Source organism: Giraffa tippelskirchi, chromosome 7 (assembly GCF_054371585.1).
Source record: "Giraffa tippelskirchi isolate mGirTip1 chromosome 7, T2T-mGirTip1v1.2.pri, whole genome shotgun sequence".
NCBI classification, from domain to species: domain Eukaryota; kingdom Metazoa; phylum Chordata; class Mammalia; order Artiodactyla; family Giraffidae; genus Giraffa; species Giraffa tippelskirchi.
Window position 1 is genome coordinate 126,020,299 of NC_137281.1, and position 26,484 is coordinate 126,046,782.

Below are 26,484 nucleotides of genomic sequence, written 5' to 3' on the forward strand. Positions count from 1 at the left end.
GGATTCTCCAGGCAAGAACACTGGAGTGGGTTGCCATTTCCTTCTCCAGTGCATGAAAGTGAAAAGTGAAAGTGAAGTCGCTCAGCCGTGTCTGACTGTTCGCGACCCCATGGCTGCAGCCTACCGGCTCCTCCGTCCATGAGGTTTCCCAGGCAAGTTAGTTACTAGGTAGCTCCAAACCAAACAGATGCTCTCATTGAGAGCTTGCACAGAGACAAAGTCTCTGACAGACGGTTTAGGTTACCATCCTGGTTCTCCAGAAGAATGAGGGAAAATCACTGAACTTCTCTGTGCCTCAGTTTCTCCACCTCCAGAATGGGGACAATAAGTGTCTCTCCTTAATATGACTTTTACAAGAATTAAATGACCAACATAATCAAAGTTTTAAGAGCACACAAAACTCGAATATCAGCTATCCTTATTACTGCAGGTTAATTTCTTCACAAATGCAGACTTACAAAAAAAAACACTGAGCATTGCATCTTGCACATCCAGAACAAGACAGACTTTCTTATCCTTCATCTCCTTCTTTATCTGGAAGACCTTTTCCTCAAGTTGTTTACCTCACAAAAATCAACTCATCCTTAGAGACTCCTCAGGCATTATCTCTGTCAAGAAGCCTTCCTTGCCTTCCCTATTAGGAGCTCTTTCTCTGGGCTTCCTTGGTGACTCAGACAATAAAGAATCCGCCTGCAACACAAGAGACCTGGGTTTGATCTTTAGGTCAGGAAGATCCCCTGGAGAAGGAAATGGCAACCGACTCCAGTACTCTTGCCTGGAGAATTCCACGGACAGAGGAGCCTGGCGGGCTACAGTCCATCAGGTCGCACAAAGTCAGACACGACTGAGCGACTAACACACACACACCTCTGTGCTCCCCTCCCTCATTCTGTCACCATCATCCTGGAAAGCCACCACTGTCTGCTTACTCACAAGCCCCCTGGGTGAGACCTAGATCTGCTCTTCGACTTTCCAACGTTAGAGACACCGGAGGGATGCATTAATGTTCCCACGGTTGAAAACCATCCCATCGTCAGGTGTCTATTTATGCACAGAAACTTTTTTAAGGAGCCCTAAAAATCCCCACCACCAAAGTTTTAACCTCTTCTCTGTAATGTCACTGAAACCCACTCTTCTATAAAAACATTCCAGATTGGCCACCTCCCAATGACAAGTTGGTTTTTTATACTTAGGATACGTGTAATTCTACTACAGCTATGCAAATATTTATGGTTCTATCTTTTCAAGACCGCAACAGAAATTAGACACTTTTCTGAAACACCCAAGACAGTTATGCAATTAGTTGCAACTAAACTGGTGCTAACAACCAGCAGTTTTTATCACTTATATGGCCTGATAATCTCTCTTGGAGCCCAATGCAGTGGTAGAACTGAGCTGGTTCCTGTCAACTCTAGTCTTCTTGATGACAGTTTGTTTTTACAAAAGATTTTTAAAAAGATGAATTAATAAAGTGATTATTTTCAGCATAGGGGAACAGCTCAGGCTACTTTCAAAGAATCGATGAATTTTAAATCAGTAATCTTAGTGTTAAAGCATGTAACCAAGTATACAAAGCACACTGGATTAAAAGGCAAAAACAGCAGTTCTGGTTCCAGCTTTTCCACACATGGTTCGTTTGACAAGTTACTCTGTTTTTCCCTGCTTCAGTCTGGCTATCTGAATAACAATAATAGGGACTTCCCTCTGTTCAGTGTTTTGGACTCTGTGCTTCCGCCACAGAGCACAGGTTTGATCCCTGGTCTGAGAACTAAGACGCTACAGGGTATGGCAAAAATAATGATAATAATTGTTGTTATTATTTTTAAAATACTGATTGAGTGTTTAGGGCTGTATATACCAGGCATTGTTCTAAAAGTTTCAAGTATTTGTTTTTTATTAAATCATTTCATGCAGAGACATGCTCATTTTCATTTGGGGTAATTAACTGTTCTAAAAGCTTTTCAGGTTTTTGAGAATCCTACCAAACAAACCTATGAGTTATTATAATCCCAGTACTATGGGTGAGGAAGCTAAGGCAGGGAGGGGTTAAGAAACTTGCCTAAGGTTAGCTAGTAACCTTGAGCTGGGTCTCAAATCCAGGCGATTAGGCTCCAGTGTCCACTCTCTTCCCCTTTATGATGTGATTAGAGCTGTGACTGGCCACATGGGTTATCAAGTGCAATATGGTATGGTGCTCTCAGAGGGTCAGGAAGGCCTGGGCTGACTGCCCTGAGCCACTGCAAGAACCCACCTGCATGGGTGGGACGGATGTGGGAGGAGAGGGACCCAGCAGGACTGTGCCTGCTTCATCAGTGATTGCCCAACTCGATGGACAGGTTACCGTAACCCTGACGCCCTGTCTCCCAGGACTGCCTCAGGCTCTCTAGCAGGTTTCGCAAATAAAGACCCAGAGGGGCTATGCTCTTTGTGCCTCTTCTCTCGTACACTTTGTGGGTGAGACACTAAGGAGGGACAGCGTGGTGCAGTGGAAAAGAGAGAGCTTGGACCCTGCCTGCAGTCAGTTCAAATTCAGCTCAGTGAACTTAGGCCCAAGGTGGGGGCTTTAGTTCCTACAGAACAACTCAACCCTATGTATCAGATTGGTACATGTGGCCCTTGAGGAGGAACCAGGACTCTGTTAAATTGCTGCACCATTGTTTCTTGAGGGGCTTCTCAGGTGGCAAGTGGTAAAGAATCCACCTACTAATGCAGGAGACACGGGTTGATCCCTGGGTCGGAAAGATCCCCGGGAGCAGGGAAATGCAACCGCTCCAGTATTCTTGCCTGGAAAATTCCATGGACAGAGTAGCCTGATGGGCTACAGTCCATGGAGTTGCAAAGAATCCAGCACGACTGAATACGCGCACACATTGTTTTATGATGGCTTTTCCTTTGTTTCTGCATTCCCTCTCTTCCCTAATTAGGAAGTCCTTGAATCTGCCCTTTGAAACTCAAGAAGGTCTAGGAGGCTGAAGCCTTTTTCTACAAACAGGAAGGGGATGGGTGGCATGGAGGAGACTGTATCCGGGAGGGCTCCCCAGGGTCCTGCTAGCTTTCAGTCTCCCCTTTTCTTTGATACTCCTCAATCCTGAGGGGTCAAGTGTGGGACAAAAAAGAGAATAAAGTTTTGGATAGAGAGGTTAATCATAAACTTGGCCAGGGTACTAGGTTTTAGGGGGACTCAGTTTCATATCATCTAGGAATATCATCTTAGCCATTTTCATGCCAGTAATTGGAACTCTTTTGTCTAGCTGAGTTCTCACTGGATCTGCGAGGTTGGAGTTTAAGATTTTATTTTTTTAGAGAAGTTTTAGGTTTATGGCAAAATTGAGAGGAAGGCAAGAGATTTCCCATTTCCTTCCTGCCCCTACACATGCAGAGTGTCCCCCACTGTCAACATCCCCTCACCCCAGAAAATAGCCTCTTACTAGCTTTGAAGGGACTACTTCAAAGAGTTAGGGGAAGAGCCAGTATATATGTGAATTTTTTTGGCTGGGAAATACATGTATCCAGCATACATTTTGGTAAAAGATGACTGCTGATCACAAAGAACAGACATCTCCGGTTAACGATTTTCATGCTTTTCTACATAGGAGAAGGTGCAAGAATCTGGAATCATTGAAATTCTTCCTTAGATATGCATTTTCCATCAGGGACTGGTGTATCCCAGGTACAGAATGTGTCACCTTGTTTGTCCATCCTGAGTTTCCCTCAGGGCATTCTGTCAGTGAGTGATGACTTAACCCACATGACCAGGTTGTGAGTGATGCTTTGTGCTTTTTGTTTGTTGTTTTTCAGTCACTAAGTCATGTCTGACTCTCTGTGACCCCATGGACTGCAGCATGCCAGGCTTCTCTGTCCTTCACTGTCTCCTGGAGTTTGCTCAAACTCATGTCCATTGAGTCACTGATCAACCTATATTCCGAATTTCCCTTGTGGTCCAGTGGTCAAGAATCTGCCTTCCAGCGCAGCGGATGCGGGTTCCATCCCTGGTCCAGGAACTAAGATCCCACTTGCTGCAGGGCAACCAGGCCTGTACGTGCCACAGCCAGAGAAGGCTACTCACTACATCAAAGAGCCTGCACACCAAAAAGGAAGACGCAGTACAGCAAAAAAACAACACAAAACAAAAATCCAACAACAACAACAAACACCTATATTGACACATCATTATCGCCCAAAGTCCATACTTTAGGGTTCACTCTTGATGTACATTCTATGGGTTTTGACAAATTTATAGTGGCACGTATTCACCATTAATCTGTGCTCCGCCTATTCATCCTTCCTCTGACCCAACTCTAGGCAAACACTGATTTTTTTTTTTTTTTACTGTCTCCATTGTTTTGATGTTTCCAGAATGTCATATGGTTGGAATCACATAGTACGTAACCTTTTCAAGTTGGCTTCTGTCACTTGGTGATATGCATTTAACTTTCCTCCATGTCTTCTCATGACTTGATAGCTCCTTTCTTTTTAGTTCTGAATAATGTGCCACTGTCTGGATGTACCACAGTTTATCCATTCGCCTACTCAAGGACATCTCGATTGCTTCCAAATTTTGACAATTACGAATAAAACTGCTATAAACATCCAAGGTCAGGTTTTTTGTTTGAACATAGTTTTCAGCTCCTTTGGTTAGATTCTAAGGATTGTGATTTGTTGCATTATATGGTAAGAGCGAAAAGTATTAGTTGCTCAGTGTGTTCAACTCTTTGGGACCCCATGGACTGTAGCCCACAAGGCTGCCCTGTCCATAGAATTCTCCAGGCAAGAATACTGGAATGGGTAGCCATTCCTTCCTTCAGGGGATCTTCCCAACCGAGGGATCGAACCCAGTCTCCTGCATTATAGGCTGATTTTTTTGTTTTACCGAGAGTAGATAGTAAGTTTTTACTCTGTTGACCAACCCATTCTGGGAACTCACCTCCTTCAGTCTGTGCGTATTCCCTCCTGGTTCTCCTTTCACTCCTCTGCTGCTTCCTCTGGCTTCCTTACTTTCTCCTTAAATATTCCTTACATGCAATGTAGCTTGCACACAGTAAACACTCAGTAACTATCAATTTCCTGCTCTGACCCCAAATACTCCTGCTTCAGCCAGGGCCAGCCCTCCCGGTGGCTGAATGGGCTGAGGAGGCTCCAGAGATATTATTCCCTCTGCTCTCGTGCTTCTTCTGAGAGATGCCCAGCTCTTGCTGGCAGATGCCTAGGGAAACTGCGGCTCAAGGGCACCACTTCATCTAACCAACGATTAAAGGTGGGAAAAGTGAAAGTTCTTGTCCCTTTTCGGATACAGCTAGTTCCTTCATTTTCATTGGAAAAGACCTGAGGCTGGGTAAGATTGAAGGCAGAAGAAGAAGAGGGCAATAGAGGATGACATGGTTGGATGGCATCACCAATTCAATGGACATGAACTTGGGCAAACTCCAGGAGATCGTGAGGGACAGGGAAGCCTGGGATGCTGCAGTCCAAGAGGTCACAAAAAGAGTCGGACACGACTCGGCAGCTGAATAACAACAACTCCTTCATTATAAACACTCAGTTCAGAAATATGAACCAATGAAACAAACAACTCTGCCACAAATCCCCAAATTATGGAAAATGTATATTCAATGAGTAGAAGACAACAAAACCACACAAAGAAGAATCACATTTAACAAATTCTGCTAAGGAATATGGATGAGTCTGTTAGGAAAAAATAAAAGTTGATTCATGTCATTCACATCATGCTGCAAAAATTCCAGATCAGGATATTCTGTGGAATCATATAAAAGATTAATGGGTAATATAAAAACTTTTTGCTCAAACACATTAGAGAAAATTTGTCTGCTGTGTCCTTCACCTAGAAATACACAATATACATTTGGCTCTTTGTTCACTAGCGCCTCATAGTTGGTGCTCAGTAAATATTTTGTTCAATGAATAAAGTACCATATTTATGATCTGATAAGTACTGTAATAAAGGAAGTTGTTTAGTTTTTGTCTAATTCATTGTTTTCCAATCTGCTTTGACCATGGAACCCCTTCAGAAAATGCATTAACATTAAAAGAGATAAGAGGACACTGATTTGGGAAACACTACTTAGAAGAAATATACATTTACCTTAATTTAGGAAGAAATATATGTATGTTAGGTAGTCATACATGAGCGGGTCCACACCCTGTCCTGAACCGGGTCATCTTTCTCTCCTCCACCTGGACTCTGGTGATGAGAACATGCCCAGCGACCTTCTCTCTTGTGGCCAAGGACCCCTGCTAGGTATCTAGCCATATCATGACCAGGCAAGAAAAAAACCACCAGCACACATTGGCACACAAGCACCAACACCTAGAAGGTGACTCAAAGTCACCTGGGCTTCAGAGTGCTGTATTTGTAGTAAATTAGCACTGTAGTCTTTGACCACCAGTGCCACCACCATGGGTTTCCCTGGGAAAGCAGCTGCACACTAGGGAAACATTATATAACCTAAAGCTGACTGTCAACTTGTCAGTCAAGTGACACAGGACACAGGGAGGCACCGCCACTCTTAACACACCCAGCCCTGCCCCACGCGGGGCTGCTTCTGGTTTCCAGACAGCCAGATCTCGTCCTTTTTTGAGAGGGTACTTTCCCTTTTCCTTAAAACTCTGGCTACTCAAAATGTGGAAACAACATAAATGTCCCTAAATAGATGAAAGAATAAAGCAAGTGTGGTATACACATACAACAGACTGTCATTCGGCCTTTAAAAAGGAAATTCTGCAATAGTGACAACACGGGTGAACCTGAAGGCAATTATGCTAAGTGAAATAAGCCAGCCACAGAAAGACACATACATGATGCCACTTATATGAAATATGGAAAACAGCCAAACCCATAGAAATAAACTACAGAATTGTGGCTTTCAGAAGTTAAGGAAAGATATAAATGGCGTGTTGATAATTAACAGTTGAAAATTTTCAGTTATCCAAGATGGATAATCTGCAGAGATCTGCTGAACAATATTGTGCCTATGGATCGTGATATTGTATTTTACACTTAAAATTTTATTAAGTGTTCTTAAGTTCTTATATTAAATGTTAAGTGTTCTAACCATAATAAAATAAGTAATAAAAAAAAAAAAAACCATCTTGCTAGCACCTGATCTTGAACTACTGGCCTCCAAAATTCTGAAAAAATAAATGTGGTGTTTAAATCAAACAAATAAATAAACAAACAAACCTTTTGTTACTTAAAACTCCTTTATGTCCCTCAACTGAATCCTTTCCCTTGAGAGAACAAGAATCAAGGAAATCACTATTCCTCTGGTGACATATATATTATTACTATTAAAGTAATTTTTAAAAAATAGATGAAAAAATAGAAAGGTATAACCACAGGAGCAGTCCAGTGTATTACAAAAGAAAATAATAAAAACTAAGATGGAAAAAAGTAACCATGAGAACTGGAGAAATTGTGATAACTGTGACAGATACAAATTTGCTAATAAAATATATAAAGATCAAATACAGATCCACAGAGAAAACAAACTCCTAAATAGGCAGAGAACACATTGACCAGCCAGCATGTATAAGAGGGAATTATTATTAAGCATCGTAAAGGAAAATGTTTAGTTTCACTAACAACTAAGGAAATGTAAATTAGTCCACTTACGGACCATTTTGCCAATGTTAAATCCACAAACTCTTGAAACCCTGTTTTAGAAACACACACTTTGGGGCATTCTTGAGTTGCTATAGGTTGATACAGTCTTTCTGGAGGACAGTCTGACAGTTTATAAAACAAGACATTAAAATAGCCATACCCTTCGACCAAATTATTCTACTCATGAAAATTTCCAAGTTAAAAAAAAAAAAAAATCCCCAAACAAAATGTTTGCCTAGGGCAAGAATCTGAGAGGAGACGGAGAAGAAGACCCCCTAGTGGGAAGAATCTGAATTACCTGGAACTTTTTTGCAGCCAACATCTGTTATCTCTTTTCCCAAGTTCCTGATACCTGCCTTCCACACTTTTGCCTATATTATCCTGGTTAGGAATCCCACTCTACCTTTCCACCTTTAACTATTTTTATTTTTTAATTTTATAAATGAAGGGTTAAATTATTAATACTTAGTTTAAAAGTGTTATTTTTAAAGTGCTCAAATTAAAGATAAATGATCACACTGTGAACACACCCGTATAACCACCAGGTCAAGAAATAAAACATCATCAGCCCCAGCCTAGTCCTGATCTCTGCCTCCATCCTCCACACCATCATCCTGACACCCAACACTATAAAATGACTTGCCTCTTTGACTTATACAATCATTATCATATAGTAGGCATTGCTTTATGTCCAATTTCTTTCAACATTACATTTGTAAGATTCACCTATGCTGTTACTATGCGGCTGCACTTTGCTTTTGTCTGTTTTGCTGTTAGATATTCCATTGCATTAATATACTACAGTTTTTTCTTTCTATCTAGCCTATTGTTTGTTTATGGACATTTGAATTGTTTCCAGTTCTTGGCTATAACCAGTCATGCTGTTCAGTTCAGTTCAGTTCAGTCACTCAGTCGTGTCCAACTCTTTGCGACCCCATGGACTGCAGCACGCCAGGCTTCCTTCTCCATCACCAACTCCCGGAGCTTGCTCAAACTCATGTCTGTCAAGTTGGTGATGCCATCCAACCATCTCATACTCTGTCATCCCCTTTTCCTCCCGCCTTCGATCTTTCCCAGCCATCATGGACTTTTCAAATGAGTCAGTTCTTTGCATCAGGTGGCCAAAGTATTGGAGTTTCAGCTTTAGCACCAGTCCTTCCAATGAATATTCAGGACTGATTTCCTTTAGGATGGACTGGTTGGATCTTCTTGCAGTCCAAGGGACTCTCAAGAATCTTCTCCAACACCACAGTTCAAAAGCATCAATTCTTCTGCGCTCAGCTTTCTTTATAGTCCAATTCTCACATCTATACATGACTACTGGAAGAACCACAGCTTTAACTATACAGACCTTTGTTGGCAAAGTAATGTCTCTGCTTTTGAATATGCTGTCTAGGTTGGTCATAGCTTTTCTTCCAAGGAGCAAGCGTCTTTTAATTTCATGGCTGCAGTCACCATCTGCAGTGATTTTGGAGCTCCCCCAAAATAAAGTCTCTGTTTCCACTGTTTCCCCATCTATTGGCCATGAAGTGATGAGACCACATGCCATGATCTTTGTTTTTGCATGTTGAGCTTTAAGCCAACTTTTTCATCCTCCTCTTTCACTTTCATTAAGAGGCTGTTTAGTTCTTCTTTGCTTTCTGCCATAAGCGTGGTGTCATCTGTGTATCTGAGGTTATTGATATTTTTCCCTGCAATCTTTATTCCAGCTTGTGCTTCATTCATGCTGTTAACAATGTGTATGATCTTAGGGTACATGGGCATATATTTTCGTTGGGTATATATCAAGGAGTCAGGTTGCTATGTTACAGATTAAGCCATTGTTTAACTTTTTTTTAGATAATGCAGAATAACTCCCTGCAGCAGTATATTTGAATACCCATAACCCCACATTTTTGCCAACTCGGCACTGATAATCTTTTATTGTTAATTTTAACCATTCTGGAAGGTAAATGGTGACACCTAACCGTGGTTTCAATTTGCAGTTCTCAACATTCAGAAAACTAAGATCATGGCATCTGGTCCCATCACTTCATGGGAAATAGATGGGGAAACAGTGCAAACAGTGTCAGACTATTTTTGGGGGCTCCAAAATCACTGCGGATGGTGATTGCAGCCATGAAATTAAAAGACGCTTACTCCTTGGAAGGAAGGTTATCGCCAACCTAGACAGCATATTGAAAAGCAGAGACATTACTCTGCCAACAAAGGTCCGTCTAGTCAAGGCTATGGTTTTTCCAGTAGTCATGTATGGATGTGAGAGTTGGACTATAAAGAAAGCTGAGCGCAAAAGAATTGATGCTTTTGAACTGTGGTGTTGGAGAAGACTCTTGAGAGTCCCTTGGACTGCAAGGAGATCCAACCAGTCCATCCTAAAGGAGATCAGTCCTGGGTGTTCACTGGAAGGACTGATGTTGAAGCTGAAACTCCAATACTTTGGCCACCTCATGCGAAGAGTTGACTCATTTGAAAAGACCCTAATGCTGGGAAGGATTGGGAGCAGGAGGAGAAGGGGACGGCAGAGGATGAGATGGCTGGATGGCATCACCGACTCGATGGACATGGGTTTGTGTAGACTACGGGAGTTGGTGATGGACAGGGAGGCGTGGCAAGCTGTGATTCATGGGGTCGCAAAGAGTCAGACACGACTGAGCGACTGGACTGAACTGAACTGATGCAATCCAAAGTGAAAGTCCTCCCCCTGGTGGATAAAATCTAAATTACTTGGATGGTGGTTGTTTTTGTTGTTATTTTTGGTCTGAGGCCCTCTGTCAAGGCTCTTCCTCCTCCAGGAGTCTCCAAGAATGAAAAGTCAACCATCTTTCATAAATTCATCATGCATTGGATATCCCCTTTTATGAAGGATCCCTTTATGTCTCAAACATTTTTCTAAGCTCATTTTTCTATTGAGATTTTTTATACTAACTTGTTATCTGCATATGTTGATGCACACACACGTTCCATTTTAAGCTTGTAAATCAATTCATGTTCAACACAACATTATAAATCAACTGTACTTCACTTAAAAATCAACTCGTCTTCACCTACGCACAGGCTCAATGCAAGTTCAACTTTGTCATACTTAGATGTTACCAGTAGATGGCGCCATAACCTTGCTCCTGAGTCTTCCACTGGCTGTGCCTGTATTGCGGCTAAATTTCCCCAAATATTGCAAGTAAGCAATGTTAAATAAGGAGAAATCAAAACTTTAAGCCACCATACAGCTAGATGGAATACAACTAGAACTGCTTTTTTTTTTGGAGGGAGGTCAGAAAACGACACATTAATGTTTTTTGTTCCGAATAAAGGAATAAAAAGGTCTTTACCCCAAGGCAGGAAACACAGGTGAGGCTGTCCTGAGGCGGGCAAATCCATGGAAACATCCTCTGGGAGTAACCTGCAGTCCAAAGAAAATGAATAACTACCTCACCTAGCATTCAGACACTGTTTCACTGTTTACAAAAGGCAGGTACCCCCTAGCACAAGGTCTGAAAGCAGAGAGAAACAGGGGTTTGGTCTCTGTTCCTGCCTCCCTCTGCCTCTCCTTCTGCCTCCACTCAGGGTGCAGCCTTCCCTGAGCTGTGCCCCCACTTAGAGTTGGACAGACCTCTCCATCCTGCCTCCTCCCCAGCCCCACTCTCCACTGAACAAAGGAATGAATGAGTGTGTGAGTGATGAAGTCCTGGCCTTCCTGAGCTGAGATATCAGAGCACACAAACCCCACACTCAAAGGAAGACCCCATGAGAGAATGTGGAAATACTGCAAATAGAGGTGCAGTTCTGAAGGTGAGCTTGAGGGGGTAGGTGCGACGGGTTGGCTTGTGATGGGAAGTGATTATGAGCGAGAAGACACCTTTAGTTATTAATACTTATGCAAAGCCATAAACCGGGGCCTGAGGCATATATAGGATGTGGTGAGAAGGTGATCCCTTTTATCTAGCCTTCACAATGGTCACTGCAAGAACACAGGAACATCAAGTCAGAGATTCAGCTATTTCCTGGAGTAGCCAAGACAAGGTTTCTACCATGGTAGGTCACCACCTCTGAGTCCCCAAGACCTAGTGCAAAGACTGGCACCTTTAGAACAGGTCATATTAGCTCACTGGTGCTTTTCATTCTCAATGTTCAGAAATGCCCACAGGTTGAGCTGCACGCCTGAAGTCATCTCCATCCCACGTCTGTTCAGACCTAGCATGACCTGCCTTGATATAAAGAGATATATCAGCCCACTGATATAAACAGAAGCTTAGAAAGAGAGGCTTTGTCCTATTCTGGTTTTTCATTGTGGGTAATTGGGCAAGTCTGCTTTCTGAGCAGTATTTCACACTTTCTAAGGTAGAGGAAATTGCACCACTCAGACTTCCTCATTCTGCAGGCTACTAGGGAAGGTGTCCAGAGGCTGGGGCTTGGGTGGGTGCAGAGCCCACAGGCCCAGGCCAGAAAAGTGCATGTCTACAGGTGGGAGGGGTGCCCAGGCCCAGCTCTGCTCCTCCTGGGTTGCAGAGGCTTGCTACCTGTCACCTGCTACCCACATAGCCTGGGAAGGGAGAGGCTGCAGGTGAGAATGCACTACAGTTTGGGGTGTGGAGTCTCCACTTCTCCTCCTGGCCCATGTGGCACCCAGTGGTTTGCTGAAGCCAGTCTGTACTGCTTGCAAGATCTAATTGTTAAGTTTTAAGGAATTCTGCAAAGCTGTTGTTTTGGTTTTTGCAAAGTAGTTGTTAAACAGCCATCATATTAACAATTATAAAATCTTACAAGAGAATAAGTTATATTTTTAAAAAGCAGCAAATGCTCAAAACTTCCCAATTATTTGACTGAATTTTGTAATTATATTTGCTTTTGAGGCTGTCTACACCTGTTGTGTCTGCTTGCTAGAAATATTATGTGACAGCGCACTGCTTCCCATCTGTCCCCAATTCCGCATTCAATAACATCTTGTTGGTAGCTTGAAATTGATGGTGGTGGGAATATTTACACCACAGAAATCAAGAAATGCAACCAATCAGGGCTTTCTTCCCCAAGTGCCAGTTATTCGTTGACAGGTGCACCGTTGCACGTGGCCCACAACTGGGGGACCTGGGTGTGCAGTGGCTAGGGGGTGGCCAGCCCTGTGTTTTCCCCCCACTGCTGCCAGGGTGGACCTTTGCTCAGGCAGATGAGGGGGGAGGAAAGGGGAGGAAGTGGAGAAAAGCTGGGAAACACCCTTGGTTTCCCCCAGGACATAGCAGCAGGGAGCCTGGCTCACTAGGGAGTGGGCAGAACTATTTGGAAAAGCCAGGAGCACGAGAAAGGTGACAAGCAGAAATGAAGTCAGTTAAGTGACTGAGTGGAGGAAAGTATAATGTCCAGAAGGCAGGTCTTGTGAAGACAGAAGGCAATCACAGAATGTTGCACTTAGGCCACAAAAGGGAGGTGAGCCAAGAACATACAGAAGTTGAGCCCCATAGAGTTGGGCTTCACCAGAGGCTCTGCAGTGCTGGTTCCTGACAGGGCTGTTATGATGGGCTCATAATGAAGAGTCTGGAGGGAACAGAGAGGAAGTCACCGGCTCACAGTCCTGAAGTAGGAGCTCCTGGTGCTTCTCCATGCCCCCTGACTCTCTGACTCACTCCTCCGCTCTTACTTAAAAGTTCTCCTCTCCAGGGAATTCCAGACACTTCCCCACATTCTGCATTACACTCACCCTGAAAGCTTCCAGAATCTTCTATTGCTGGAGACACCCCAGTCTCGAGCTGGATGTCCCACAGACACCCAAATACCTCACCTAGTCCTCCAAACCTTCTGCTTCCCACCTCAGCCTCCCATCTCAGAGAGATACCAAACCTGGAAGGCCTCATCAGTCTAGCAACTGTCACAGCTCTGAGCAGCCTGCTCCATCTCCCCACAACCCTCCTCCTCCTCCTCCATCCCACCTCCCAGGGCTCTGACACTGCTTCCCAAACTTAAATGGCCTTTTCCTTCACGTTCCCCCTGTTTTGAAAGTTGCCTATGACATTGCATGCATTAAACATCACCACCTACCCTTAAAGTTGCATTTGCAACTTCCAATCGGAATTTCACCCATTAAACCCACAGAGCCATTACCATGTGCCATGTGTGCTGGGCACAGGGATGCAAGGTGAACAGGCCTGGCCCTGGCCCTCCAGGGCTCATGGCCTACCAAGGGAGAGTCACATAAAGAGATACTAAATCAAACAGTGCTCCTAGATAAGGACAATGTGTCTGCCACCTGGACTCCATCTCCAGCCATTCTCCAGACCAAAGCCAAAAAGGGCTTCCTAGAACACAAAGCTGACCAAGTCATTCCCTTATTTAAAACTTTTGTTGTTGTCGAGTATTTAAAACCTTTAGTGGCTCCCTATTGCCCTTAGGATAACATTCACACTCAAGTTAGCTTGGCTTCTCAGCCCTTTCTGACCAAACCCACATTAACAGGAGAATTCTCATTTACTTGGTCAATTAACACCAATCTAACTGAATAGTTACTGTGTGCCAGTCATTGTACTGAACACCAGGATCCTGAGGAACCATAAAATGTATACCATTTCCTCTCCTGGAGCGTGTAACCTACCAGGGCAGATATTAACAGATACTTGTACAAATGATTATCAGTGCGGTGAGTTCGGAAAAAGGAACATTTCCTCCTCAGTTCCCTGCTTGACCATGACTCCTGGTGGTGCCCATCTGCTGGTCCTGCCTAGGTCAGCCCCTCTCCTGAGATGCCCTCTCTCCTTCATTGGCCAGATCTCTGTTAAGCCCCAGGTCTCAGGTCAAGGTTCCTCCCGAGAGTCTTCCTGAACTCACCCCCCCCCCCGCCCTTGTGGTCCTGTGGTGGCCCTCAGCCCTGTGAGGACGCTAAGTACAGGGCTGTGTTCCCCAGGCCCAAGACAGAGCTCCTGAGAATGACAGCTGAGTCTTCTTGATCCACCTGGGAATATGTGCATTTTTAATTTAAAAATTATTTACATCGATTTCACGTATTTATGAAAGCTGGAGCTGAGTGCTAATGCTGCTGCTGCTAAGTCGCTTCAGTCGTGTCCGACTCTGTGCGACCCCACAGACGGCAGCCCACCAGGCTCCCCTGTCCCTGGGATTCTCCAGGCAAGAACACTGGAGTGGGTTGCCATTTCCTTCTCCAATGTGTGAAAGTGAAGTCGCCCAGTCGTGTCCGACTTTTAGCGACCCCATGGACTGCAGCCCACCAGGCTCCTCTGTCCATGGGATTCTCCAGGCAAGAGTGCTAATAAATGAAACAAATTATTTTTAAAACAAGGATGTTTGTGAAGACCAGAGCTTTCAGGTAAACTGAGTTAGAGAGTAAGGAGGGGTGGGCGGCGGAAGAGGTGGGGCTGCCTGGTGGGGGTGGCTGGGGGAGGACGAGCGCCGGCGGTCTGGCTGGCTTTCGGGGGTGGGGGTGTCTCCATCCTTTCAGCGGGCTCTCTGCCCAGAGGCCCTTGCTAACTTCCTGCGGTCACCCACCACCCTGCTTGCGGGGGCCCGGTGTCTGCCCCTGGACTTATCTCCTGTCGGCTCCTCATTGCCCCCGGGGGGCGGGGAGAGAGCGACCCCGAGAAAAGAGAGGGAACCCCCAGGGACGGGGTCAGCTGGCCCCTCCTGCGTCCCAGCGCTGTTCCCGGGGCAGCCCGGCCGAGCCGGCTGGTCTCTCATCTGCCGGGTCTGGAGGCGGACTTCCTCTCGCACCTCCGAGGTCCCGCGTCATCCTGGGCCCGGCTGCGGGCAGGTCCCGGAGCAGCCGAGGTCCAGCAGGGAGGCGAGCCTTGGAAAGCCGCCAGTCTCTCTAAAAGAGGCTTTGTCCTGCCGGGGAGTCCCCCACCTCCGGCAGCCTGTGCGCAGAGTCCCACACTCCTCCCTTGGAATCGGGGTTGGAAGATGGCGTGGCCTGCCTCCTTCACTTCAAAGCTGAGGAAGCTGCTGTCCTGAGAGGGAATTCAGCGCCCACGGTACCGCAGCCGGCGAGGTAATCGTTCTTTACAACAAAACAAGCAGTCTCCTGGGCCTCCCTCCAGCCGGGGCCCTTGGCTAACCCCTACTCCCAGCCCACCTGTTTAGGGTAGGCTGCCCCAGCTCTTCAGCTGGTTTGAACCCCAACGTCATGCCTCTGGTGAATGAAACTCAACGGAAATCATGGCCACCCCCGCCTGCACCTTCCTCCACACCCATCTCATTCATCTGCCCCTCTGACACCAGGAAGCGGGGACAAAGCTTGACCCAACCTGACAGGCTCTCCCGGGCGGGCGGGGACCAGGAGGAAAAGCTGCTCAGTGACTCGGGGGCAGGGCTCACCTGGGTGAGGAGTGGCTGCCTTAATGCTTTAAGGAAGAAAACCAAACACAGGTGTGCCCTGTTAGCCTTCCCAGAACACAAACATGACGGGTCTCTCCCTGTCCTTACAGGATAAAGCCCCAGCCTCTTAGCCCAGCCCCCAAGCCGTTCCCAGTTGGGCTTCAACCTGACTGTCCAGCCTCATCTCCCACCATGTGGACCCCATGCTCCTTCCTGCCTTGTCACACCATCCTCGAACATGGCGCGACACCCTCCAGGCCTCTCTGGCTTTGTAGGTGCCGTTCCCTCTGTCTCCAACATCCTTCTCTGCTTCTCCACCTGACAAGCTCCTTCCCGTTGTTATGACCCACCTCAGCCAACGCAGGCGACTGGAGGTTCCATCCCTGGGTCAGGAGGATCCCCTGGAAGAGGAAATGGCAACCCATTCTCCCATTCTTGCTCGGAAACTGCCAGAAAAGAAGAGCCTCACGGACTACAGCCCATGAGGTCGTAACGAGTCGACAGGACTGAGCATGAGCGTGCGCCCGCACGTGCGAGCCGCGGAGCAACTTAGCCCCGGGGCTACTACTGAGCCTGCGCTCTAGAGCCCAAGAGCCGCAACTACCGAGCCCACAGTGGTCCATGTGTCAGGACCACTGAAGCCCAAGCACCTGGAGCTGGGGGCAGTGAGGAGCCCTCATACCACAACTAGAGAGTAGCTCCTGCTCGCAGCAGCTAGAGAAAAACCTATACAGCAACCAAGACCCGGCACAGCCAAAACTAAATTAATAATAAAAAAGAAATTTGAAAAAAAACCTCAAAAGTCATCTCCCAGTCTCTGTGTGGATACTTCCCTCCTCCGCCTTCTCACCCTCCTCTTGTTCCTCCTCCTGCACCTCGTCCTCGTCCTCTTGCCTGGGGTGCTTCTGTACTAACTTTATAGATGATAAAGAAAATGTGAGGTCATGAATCTGTGTCCCCCGGACAGACTCAATTCCTCACTGACAGCAGTTGTGTCTTTATCTTCAAATACTTAGAGCCCAGCACATAGCGGACACTCAAAAAAGCAATGATTTGCTAAACAGAATATATATGGACTCTGGATTTACTCCAGAGCTTAATTAGGAAACAAGTCTTAGCACTGCTCAAGGATCCTCTTCCAACTCCTTTATTTGACTCGTATTTATTGAGTATAGTGATGTGCAAAGCACTGTATAGACAAAGTATGGGGCACTCCAAGCTGGGTAGACACAGGTTTCACATTTTGGAGGTACAGACAAGACAGAGTATGACTTATAAGGAAAGAGTTAGGAGGGAGTGACCAGCGCTATTATAAGCAGATTGTCACGTCTAATCCCACAAAGTAGACACTTACATTATTATTCTCACATTAACAGATGAGGAGATTGAGGCTTCAAACTCTGAGAGAATAGTGAAGGCACAACTAATAAGTAGTGGGAACAGGATCTGAACCTAGGCTGCCCCCGGGCCCCACACGCCCAGACACAAAGATTTGGTTTAAGGGTTTTATTTTCCTAACTAGTGACCCTCAACACTGTGTGCACACAGCCAACACCTGGAGAACTTAAAAAAGCACAGGTAACCCACTTTGGTCCCACCCCAGAGATTCTGATGTACCTGGTCTGCGGTGCAGCCAGGGCTGAGAACTCTGGCTCTAGATGGGGGAGTCTGGTGTCAGGTATGTAACGTGAGCCCCACCTGCAGCTGAGGTGCCCCCTGGCTGTGTCAGGGTCCTGTCTGTGGAGACTCGGAGCTTTCCTGTCCCCTTGGGAGGGGCCCCAGACAGTGTGGCCAGGGCTGGCGCTTCCTCCCTCACATTCTCTCTGTGTCTCACCAGCTGTGACCTTCTGTGGCCTTGGAGTTGCCAAAGACACCTTACTGGGGAAATTCCATGGCTTCCGTGTGAGGGGGTATGAGTTCTCCAGGACTCCAGCCAGCTTTCGGTATGAGCTTGCCAAGAGCCGTGGGTCGCAGTGAAGGTAGCTGATGTGAGCACCCTGGGTGGGCGGCTTGTGGGCGGCCGACCTGACACCAGCAGAAGGGACTGGAAAAAAACACCACACACCCCACAGATTCCCCAGAGGCAGGCTCCGTGGGGAACAGGCAGCAAGGTGGAGAGAGGGCTCCTGACTCTACTGTCTGCCTGCTGTCCTCGGCAACTGCTGGACTCCAGGCATTAGCAGACCCCGAGGGACAGTGAGGATCCCCAGAACCAGCGGAGCCAAGCAGTGTGGCTGCAGCCAGCAAGGCTGGCTTTCCCCTTTTCAGACCCAGGCAGTGACTCAGGGACAAGGATGGAGAGCAGACAGTGACCTCAGCTCCCTTGCCCACTGGGGAGCATGACCTTGCCCCAGAGCACTGTCCAGAGAACCTGGGACTGATAGAAGGGAGGGTGGCAGTATGGCCCACGTGTTTTGAATGGCAGGACCCTGCCCTCACTGGCCCGGTTCTTCACAGAGATGTTGTGAGCATCATGTCATTAAATCCTCACTGCAGCACTTGGGCCATTCTTTCCCAGCTTTTCAGATGCAGAGAGCTTGGGGCTCTTGGAACCATGAGCACAGGCTGGTCTGTGTGTGGGCGTCCAGGGTGAGCAGACTCAATGGGCCATCTGTGAGATCTCTCCCATGTCCAACTTCCTGTGCCTCTATTTCTAAATCTAGGTAGTTCATGGACTGTCTGACTATGCACGGCTCCCACATAGGATGGCCACATCTGTTCCTCTAACCGTGAGGGCTAGGATGTACTCTTGATTACCCCCAACCATGACTAGGTATGAAACAGCTTCCTTCACAGGAAGAACAACAGGATAAGACACCAGAGCAGCCACAGCAGAGGGCGGGCCTTACCCCCAGCCTGTGCTTCTTTTCTTTTCTTTTTCTGGCCATGTGGCAAGTAGTTCCCCAATCAGGGATTAAACTTGCAGCCCCCCGCACTGGAAGTGGGGCATCTTAACCACTGGACCATCAGGGAAGTTCCAGCTATGCCCCTGTTATCTGTACCTTCATATAAAGCCCTCTGGCTGTATCACCTAGCACAGCACGTGGCAGGTAGCGGATGCCCCTTAAGTGTTTTCTGGATGATTCAACCCAATGATGAATCCTTTTGCAAAGACTCATGCCATAATTGAACTTTGGCATACATTTAATTATTCATTTATCCAACAAATAGATATGACGAGTGCCAGTGACACACCAGGCACACACCAGTGGCTTAGTGATCCAATGACAAATGGAAAATAGGTCTCCATGGCACTCCAGATTTGTGGGGGAAGAAATTAGTTTCCCAAATGCACATAAAATGAGTCTGTGAAAAAGTTATTAAAGGAAAGGGTCACAGGACTATGGAAGTGCGGGCAAGAGGATCTGCCTGGGCCTCCGCAAAGGCTCCTTTGAGGAAGAGATCTGCACATGGATCCAGCCACCCACAGACCCATCCATTGTGGACCGTGTTCTGAGCATGCCGAACAAGGTGCCACCACCGGCTGACTGTGTGGGTCATTTCCCCAAAGGTCCTCCAGAGTAAGAGGAAACCCACATCTCCTGGCTCACCCAACAACATGCTCAAGTTTTTAGGTGTAAGTTTTCCAGTCAAGAGGAAAAAGAATTTTTTGTGTGTGTGCAAAGCAGCTGAAACTGAAACTGTCTTCACCAAGGGCGTCCCAGTTTTGTTTTTGGTCAAAGGAATGAGCCAACTCTCCAGGAACCCCAGGGACACTCCCATATTGCCCAACACTGAGGGCAATGCAGCCTTGGACATCCCCCAACCCCCTGCCTCCGCCAGCCCCTTTGCCTCCTCAGCGCCAGCTCCTCCATAGCCAGAGGTCTGCAGGGAACCACCCCAGATGGAACCTTCCCCAGGGTCTGCTCCGGGTGAGGTCAAGAGCAGGACTGGAGGAGTGACCCTCAGACCAATTGGATGAGACACTGACCAAACTGTCTACAATCAGGAGATGTGGGGTGACTGAGGCTCTGCCTCTGAACTGCCTGCACCCCTTCCAGGGCCCTGAGCTCATAGCAATAATCCTAGTGACTCTGGACACGTGCAGCTGCCCATACCTCGGCCCCTTCCTCGCTTTCTGCTCAGGTCCCCCCTCTCTCTCCTGACTGACATCTTTCCATCCATACTCACTCAATAACTTAGGGTACAAGTGACCCTATGATGTCCCTGACTTTCCTCCTGGCTGTCACTCTTGTCTCTTACTTTAAGCTTCTGAGAGAGTCTGTCTGACACAATAAGCCTTTTTCAAGCCAGGGCCTCACGGGACCACTGACAAGGGGACGGAAAGCCCTGCAGGTACTTGAAGATCTAATCTCAGCCCCTTCTCATCCTCTCTTCTTCCTGCTCATCAAACTGGTTTTCCTTTGGGATATACAGATGGCTACTACACCATCACAAAGTCTTCCAGATGCTGTGGCTTAGAACATAACCTCTGGGCTCAACTTCCCAAGGTTTGTCCACCAAAGAAAAACCCTTTCTCTCCCAACTTGCCACAAATATGTGCCTACTGGCTTTGGGCAGGCTATGGTGTCAGCGATGGATTTCGAAGCCTCCGTGTTTCTATTTATTTGTTCTAGACCAGAGCTTCTCAAACTTAAGCCATGCAGGACCCTGAAGAGGCTGTGTACCAAACCCAGAATCCTGGGCCTCCCTGCCAGAGATGTAGATTCAGGAGGTATGGGTGTGGACCCAGGTGATGAGGCTGTGCTGGGTCTTCATTGCAATGTGCAGGCTTCTCTAGTTGTGGTGTGCAGGCTCAGTAGTTGTGGCTGGGGGAGCAGGAAGGACTTACTTGCCCCATTGCCTGGGAAATCCCATGGACAGAGAAGCCTGGCAGGTTACAGTTCATGGGGTAGCAAAAGAGTCAGACACGACAGAGCACAGCGGATAGCATAGCGTAGCACATGTGGGATCTTAGTTCCTTGCATGCATGTTTAGTCACTCAGTTGCATCCGACTCTGTGACCCCATGGACTTTAGCCCACCAGGCTTCTCTATCCACAGGATTCTCCAGGCAAGAACACTGAGGAGGATTGCCACTTCCTCCTCCAGGGAACCACCCTGACCCAGGGATTGAACTTGTGTCTCCTGTATTGCAGGCAAATTCTTTAACCCCTGAGCAACCGGAAGAAGCTTAGTTCCCTGGCCAGGGATCAAACCTGAGTCAGGGAATGTGTCAGGGAATTGGTGAAGAAGGCAGATTCTTAACCATTTGACTACCAGGGAAGTCCCAGAGTAGGACTGTTTTTGCATCTCAGTCCTTACCCTGAGACAAAAGGTGCTCTGACTGAACAGTGGAGGGAAGAAGAGCAATGAGGAAATAGTGCAGAAGTAAGATATCTCAGTGAAGACATTTCTAAATATTAACCCATTGTACTGGCTTACCCTTGAGATGAATTCCCTTTTGCAAAGCAAGGTTCTGAGAAGTTAGGAAACCCACCCAGGTCACCCAGCCCTAGACTGGCAGAGCCTGGAGTCACATGCTGACCTGTCTGCTTGCTCCCTGCCCACTGTGCCCACCATGAAGCCGAATTCACGTCAGATTTAATTGTTACTGGTAGAACCACTGCCATCTGTCCTGACACGGGTGGTCAGTAGTGTCATCTCTGCAGAGAAATGAAGATGTCAAAAAGGCATCTGCATCTAACCCCATGGACACCTTCTAGACCCACCACTCCTCGGGTTAGGGTGCTGGGGTCAGTGTGACTGAGCAGGCAGCCTGGACTAGGGGAGGCATTAGAACCCCAAACACTTAGGTCCCACCTCAGAACCACTAAAGCAGAAGCTTTGCATTGGGAGCCCAGCAATCCATGTTTTGGGCTTCCCAGTTGGCTCAGTGGTGAAGAACCCACCTGCCAATGCAGGAGACCCAGGTTCAATCTCTATGCCAGGAAGATACCCTGGAGAAGAAATAGTAACGCACTCCAGTGTTCATGGCAGGAGAATCCCCACGGACAGAGGAGCCTGGAGGGCTACAGTCCACAGGGTTGCAAAGAGTCAGATATGACTTATCGACTAAAACAACAGCAACAATCCACGTTTTAACGTGTCTTACAGGAGAGTCTGATGCTTGAAAACAGCTCAGGTTTGAGAACAGCTGTTTTTACTGAAAGAATGATCCAGCTTCCTAGTGTGGTTTGGGAGGATTGGGTTTGGTGATATGGAAGGTTCCTTGCTCTCTGGGCAAGCTCTGACATACACCATAGAGGAGTTGGTGAAGCATACACTAATCCAGTCGTGAAGCCAACTGTGACTTCTCCTGCTTTGCCTGGTTACAGCCTTGTCCTGGAGAGGATTTATTGCCGGGATAGTCTAGTTGCTACAGTAACTCTTGTACTCTGCCTGGGCCCTTCCTCTGTGGGTGGTAATGTTTACATCATTTAGATACCAGGTCAACCCAGTGTCCGAACTCTGCTTCCGGGTCTATCCACACCAGAGCCCAGGGAAGCCTGTTTGTTATCACTGCAGGGACAGCCTGAACTACAGGGCCTGGCCCGGGTGGCCTTGTTGGTGTGTTTCTTACAATCTGCAATAACTTCCAATTTTCTGTTTTCAGAAAAGAAAACAACCAAAATGTAATAATATATGGGGGTTGGGGGTGGACTACTACTTATGGTGGAAAAAGTTATGCCAACCTCGAGAGAGCAAGTAAATATAGAGCAGATTTTTAAAAAATATAATCCACATACCATAAAACCCTTTTAAAGTATACAGTTTAGTGGGTTTTAAACTAAATTGTGCCACAAGAGAACTTTCTGGGGTGATAGAAATGTTCAAGAGCTTGTTTTACCTGATGGGCTTCCCTTGTGGCTCAGCTGGTAAAGAATCTGCCTGTAGTGCAGAAGACCTGGGTTCAATCCCTGGGTTGGGAAGATCCCCTGGAGAAGGGAAAGGCTACCCACTCTAGTATTTTGGCCTGGAGAATTTCATGGACTGTATAGTCCATGGGGTTGCAGAGAGTCGGACTCGACTGAGAGACTTTCACTTTCACTTGTTTTGCCTGATACTTCCATGGGTGCATATAATTTTCAAAACTCTTCTAACTGAACCATTGTGTCCTGTTCATTGTATCCTATCTAAACTATACTTCAATATAAAAGAATAATTTAAAAAGTAAACAGTGTGCTTTCCCAGTAAGTGGCCTGGAGGTGACCTCTGAAAATGGTTTGTTATTCAATTGACCCAGAAAACCCCACAAAATTATGCAAACCAAGAGGTTCAAGTCTTTGTGACCTGAAGGGTATGCACATCCGAAAAGCCTCCAAGTATCTGAAGGATATCTAAATGTAAAAATAAATAAATAATGATGCTACTTTCAAAAATCTGAAACAAAATTTGAGAAATGTCCAGTGGTTGACTCAATGAACTTGTCTCCAAAATAACAAGCAAACAGTCACATTTGCCTTGTGACATGAACCCATTTCTTGTTAATGTTGATAAGGAAAATTGAGATAAACACAGGCATTATAAAATAATCAAGTTAATTTGCCTGAGGCAAGGTAACCTGAACAAACACCCACGGAATAGAATGGTATCAACATCATGATTACACACAACTAACTAAAGGAAAAATGACATGTATTACTTGGTGAAAATATAAAAAAGTAGAGTTTAATTTTTTAAATAGTATGCCCTCTCTTCAAATAAGCAATATTTTATTATATATGTATCATAAGTCATACCAGGTGAAAGAGCAATTTGCTTTTAGCATATTAGCAAGAGTTATCAGGAGACTCGGGTTCAATCCCTGGGTTGGGAAGATCCCCTGGAGAAGGGAATGGCAAGCCACCCCAGCATTCTGGCACCACCACCCACCCAGCTACTGGGGTGAGAAATCTGAGAGTCCTTTTGGACATCCCCCAGCCACATCCCATACGCCTTGAGGTCTTCCCCCCTTCAATCACTCTCAAGTACATCCTCCTTTCTCCATTCCCTCTGCTATTTCCCTAGTTAGTCATGGCTCACCACCTGGACCCAGGACCACTGGCAGAAGCTGGTCTCTGGCCTCCAACCAAAGTTTCCTCCAGTGCACATCACAAACCTCTAGTTGCTAACACTCAACACTCCCTTAAGTAAACTGTATGATGTCCATCCCCATCTTGATATATAATAAAAATCCTAATCTATTTCCTTTGTGCCTGCAGGATAATAGCATAAAATCTTATCCCACTTTACACTCCAATATTAAATTTCATGTATTAAACTACTCAAGTTTTTAAAGATATGCTATCTGAGCCCTCTGTGGCTTGGTAAATATGTGTCTCTACTTCAATTGCCTTTCTGAATTTTAATTACTGGTTTTTAAAGAAACTAGGTTTTCAGGGATCCTTGATCTTTGGGAAGGTTTCCTTTGTACCATGTGCTCATTTCTATCCTTGCTTTATTGTCATCACATTGCTTGGATTTGTTCATAAGTGTGTCTCCTTTTCCTGTCAAATCCTTGAGGTCAGCACAACACCCACCAGACAGTGAATGCCCGATAACTGTACAACTTCTTCAATATTTAGATTACTTGAAAGTGTCATTATGATGTCTCAAACTTTTAAATTTCAAAGCCCACAATCCAAGAGAATCTCATCCAGATCAAACTCTAGAGAAAGCAGTTATAAGCTCCTTGGGAGTCACCTCCATGACCACATAGCTGTCAGGTATTCATTACAACAGCCTAACAACCAAATGCAACAAGTGAAGCTTGGATAGGACTCTGGAGTAAAAAATAAGTATAAAAGACATTAAAATTAGAGGAAATGGAAATGGGTCATATGTTAGGTGATAGTATCGAATTAATGTTAATTTTCTTAGGATTGATAATGATGTAACAGTTGACTAGAATATCCTTACTCTTAGGCATAAATAGCTTTACCTTGTAACTTAGTTTCAGAGTTCATTTTAAAAGAGCACAATATACAGAAAGATAGAGAAAATGTGGGAAAATGTCAACTGATAAAAAGTGTGAGTGTTCTTTGTACTAGTTTTTCAACTTCTCTGCCTATTTGAAAATTAATAAAACATTTGGGGAAAATGCTTAGAATACTATCAAAAATAAAATCAATAAATCTTTTGAAATGTACATTTCAATATTGCTGTTGGCCTTTTCCCTTCCCAAACCCACTGCATGGTATCTTCCACCGCCTTGTTCATCTTGTAAAGCCACTGCATTTCAATCAGACTTGTGTTTTAAAGTTGAAAGGCAAAGTCCCCCCTCCCAAACACTACAATTTGCTCTCCTAATTGGCCAACCATCACAAGGCTGTTCGTTTTTATTTGCCTCTACAGTGCCACACTGCCCTTTAGAAGCTTAAGCAAATAAAATTGTACTTCATAATTGGTACATGTAATTCCTTGAGATCAACAATCAGAGATTTTTATCTGGGAAAATTTGAGGTGATAAGGAAGTAGCAGAAGTTGCAAAAGTAGTCTTGCTTTAATCCTTTCAGAATTGCCAAGTCTCTAGTAAGATTTAGCTAATTTTTACTGCCCTGAAGGTGGTTAGAATTTGGCCCTTCTCTTAAATTTCTATTATGTTCAGATGGAAATTAAGAAAAAGGGACTTATGATTTTTATAAGGGTCAACAAACCTGGGCATATACCCAAGAGAAATGAAAACATATGGCTACACAAAAACTTGCACATGGCTGTTCACAGCAGCATTCTTCATACCAGCCAAACGGTAGGAACAACCCAAATGTCTGTCAGCTGATGGATAAGCAAAATGTGGCATATCCACACGATGGAATATTAGCCATAAAAAGGAACAAAGTACTGATTCATGGTACAACACAGATGGATTCTGAAAACATGATGCTGTTAAGAGTTAAGCACCAAGGTCACATAAGGTGTGATCCTATTCATCTGAAGTACAGAGAATAGGCAAATCCATAGGGACAAAGATTACTAGTGTTTGCCTGAGGTTGGGGACAGAAGGATCAGAAGTAGGTTCTTTTGGGGTGATGAAGATGTTCTGGACTTAGGTGCTGGAGATGTAAAACTTTGTGAATTTACTAAAAAACCACTAAATTGCGCACTTTAAATACTATGCTCTGTGAATTATATCTCAATTTTTTTTTAAAGTTAATTAAAAGTTATTTTCTATTTGGTCTCTTTTTCAGGAACAGTCAAGGGGGAGCACCAAGGGGCATGCTGGATTTGATTGCATCTTTGATCTCCCTGGACCACTAGCCAGTGTGAAGAGAAGCCCCAAACTTGTGGGGTGCTCTCCATCCTTCCCTCCCCACATGAGCACCACTGTTAGCCTTGGCATCTGGAGGGCCAGTCTCACATACGCCACATTCCCACCACCGCCAGCATCCCAGTACTTCCTCCAAGACAAACCCCCGAGTCTCATACTCCATCTTGTTTTCACTTTCCTCATTGTACTTGCCATCTTTTACTCCTCTCACTCCAAAACTTGATTTTGCTCATTGATTTATCTTGGCTGCACGAGAACAGTGCGCAGCTAACAGCAGATATTCAACAGATCTCTGGTGAATGAATGAATTTGAAAAAAATGTTACACAGAAATTTGCACTGGGTGTTATTTTAAAAAGATGAAGCTCC

General features: G+C 45.7%; 1 protein-coding gene across 6 annotated transcripts in view; it reads right to left on the reverse strand.

Annotated features, from left to right (window-relative positions):
• Positions 1–26,484, reverse strand: part of COXFA4L3 (cytochrome c oxidase associated subunit FA4L3) — a 51,552-nt gene that overhangs the window by 20,625 nt on the left and 4,443 nt on the right. For 3 of the 6 annotated variants that reach the window (XM_081511413.1, XM_081511412.1, XM_081511414.1), the window contains one exon: positions 10,948–11,018. In XM_081511413.1, the coding sequence (XP_081367539.1) occupies positions 10,948–11,018 (71 nt within the window). Of the gene's footprint in view, positions 1–4,313; positions 5,753–10,947; positions 11,019–25,157; positions 26,409–26,484 lie in introns of those variants that run through there. The other 3 variants (XM_081511411.1, XM_081511410.1, XM_081511415.1) reach the window with 2 other exon arrangements.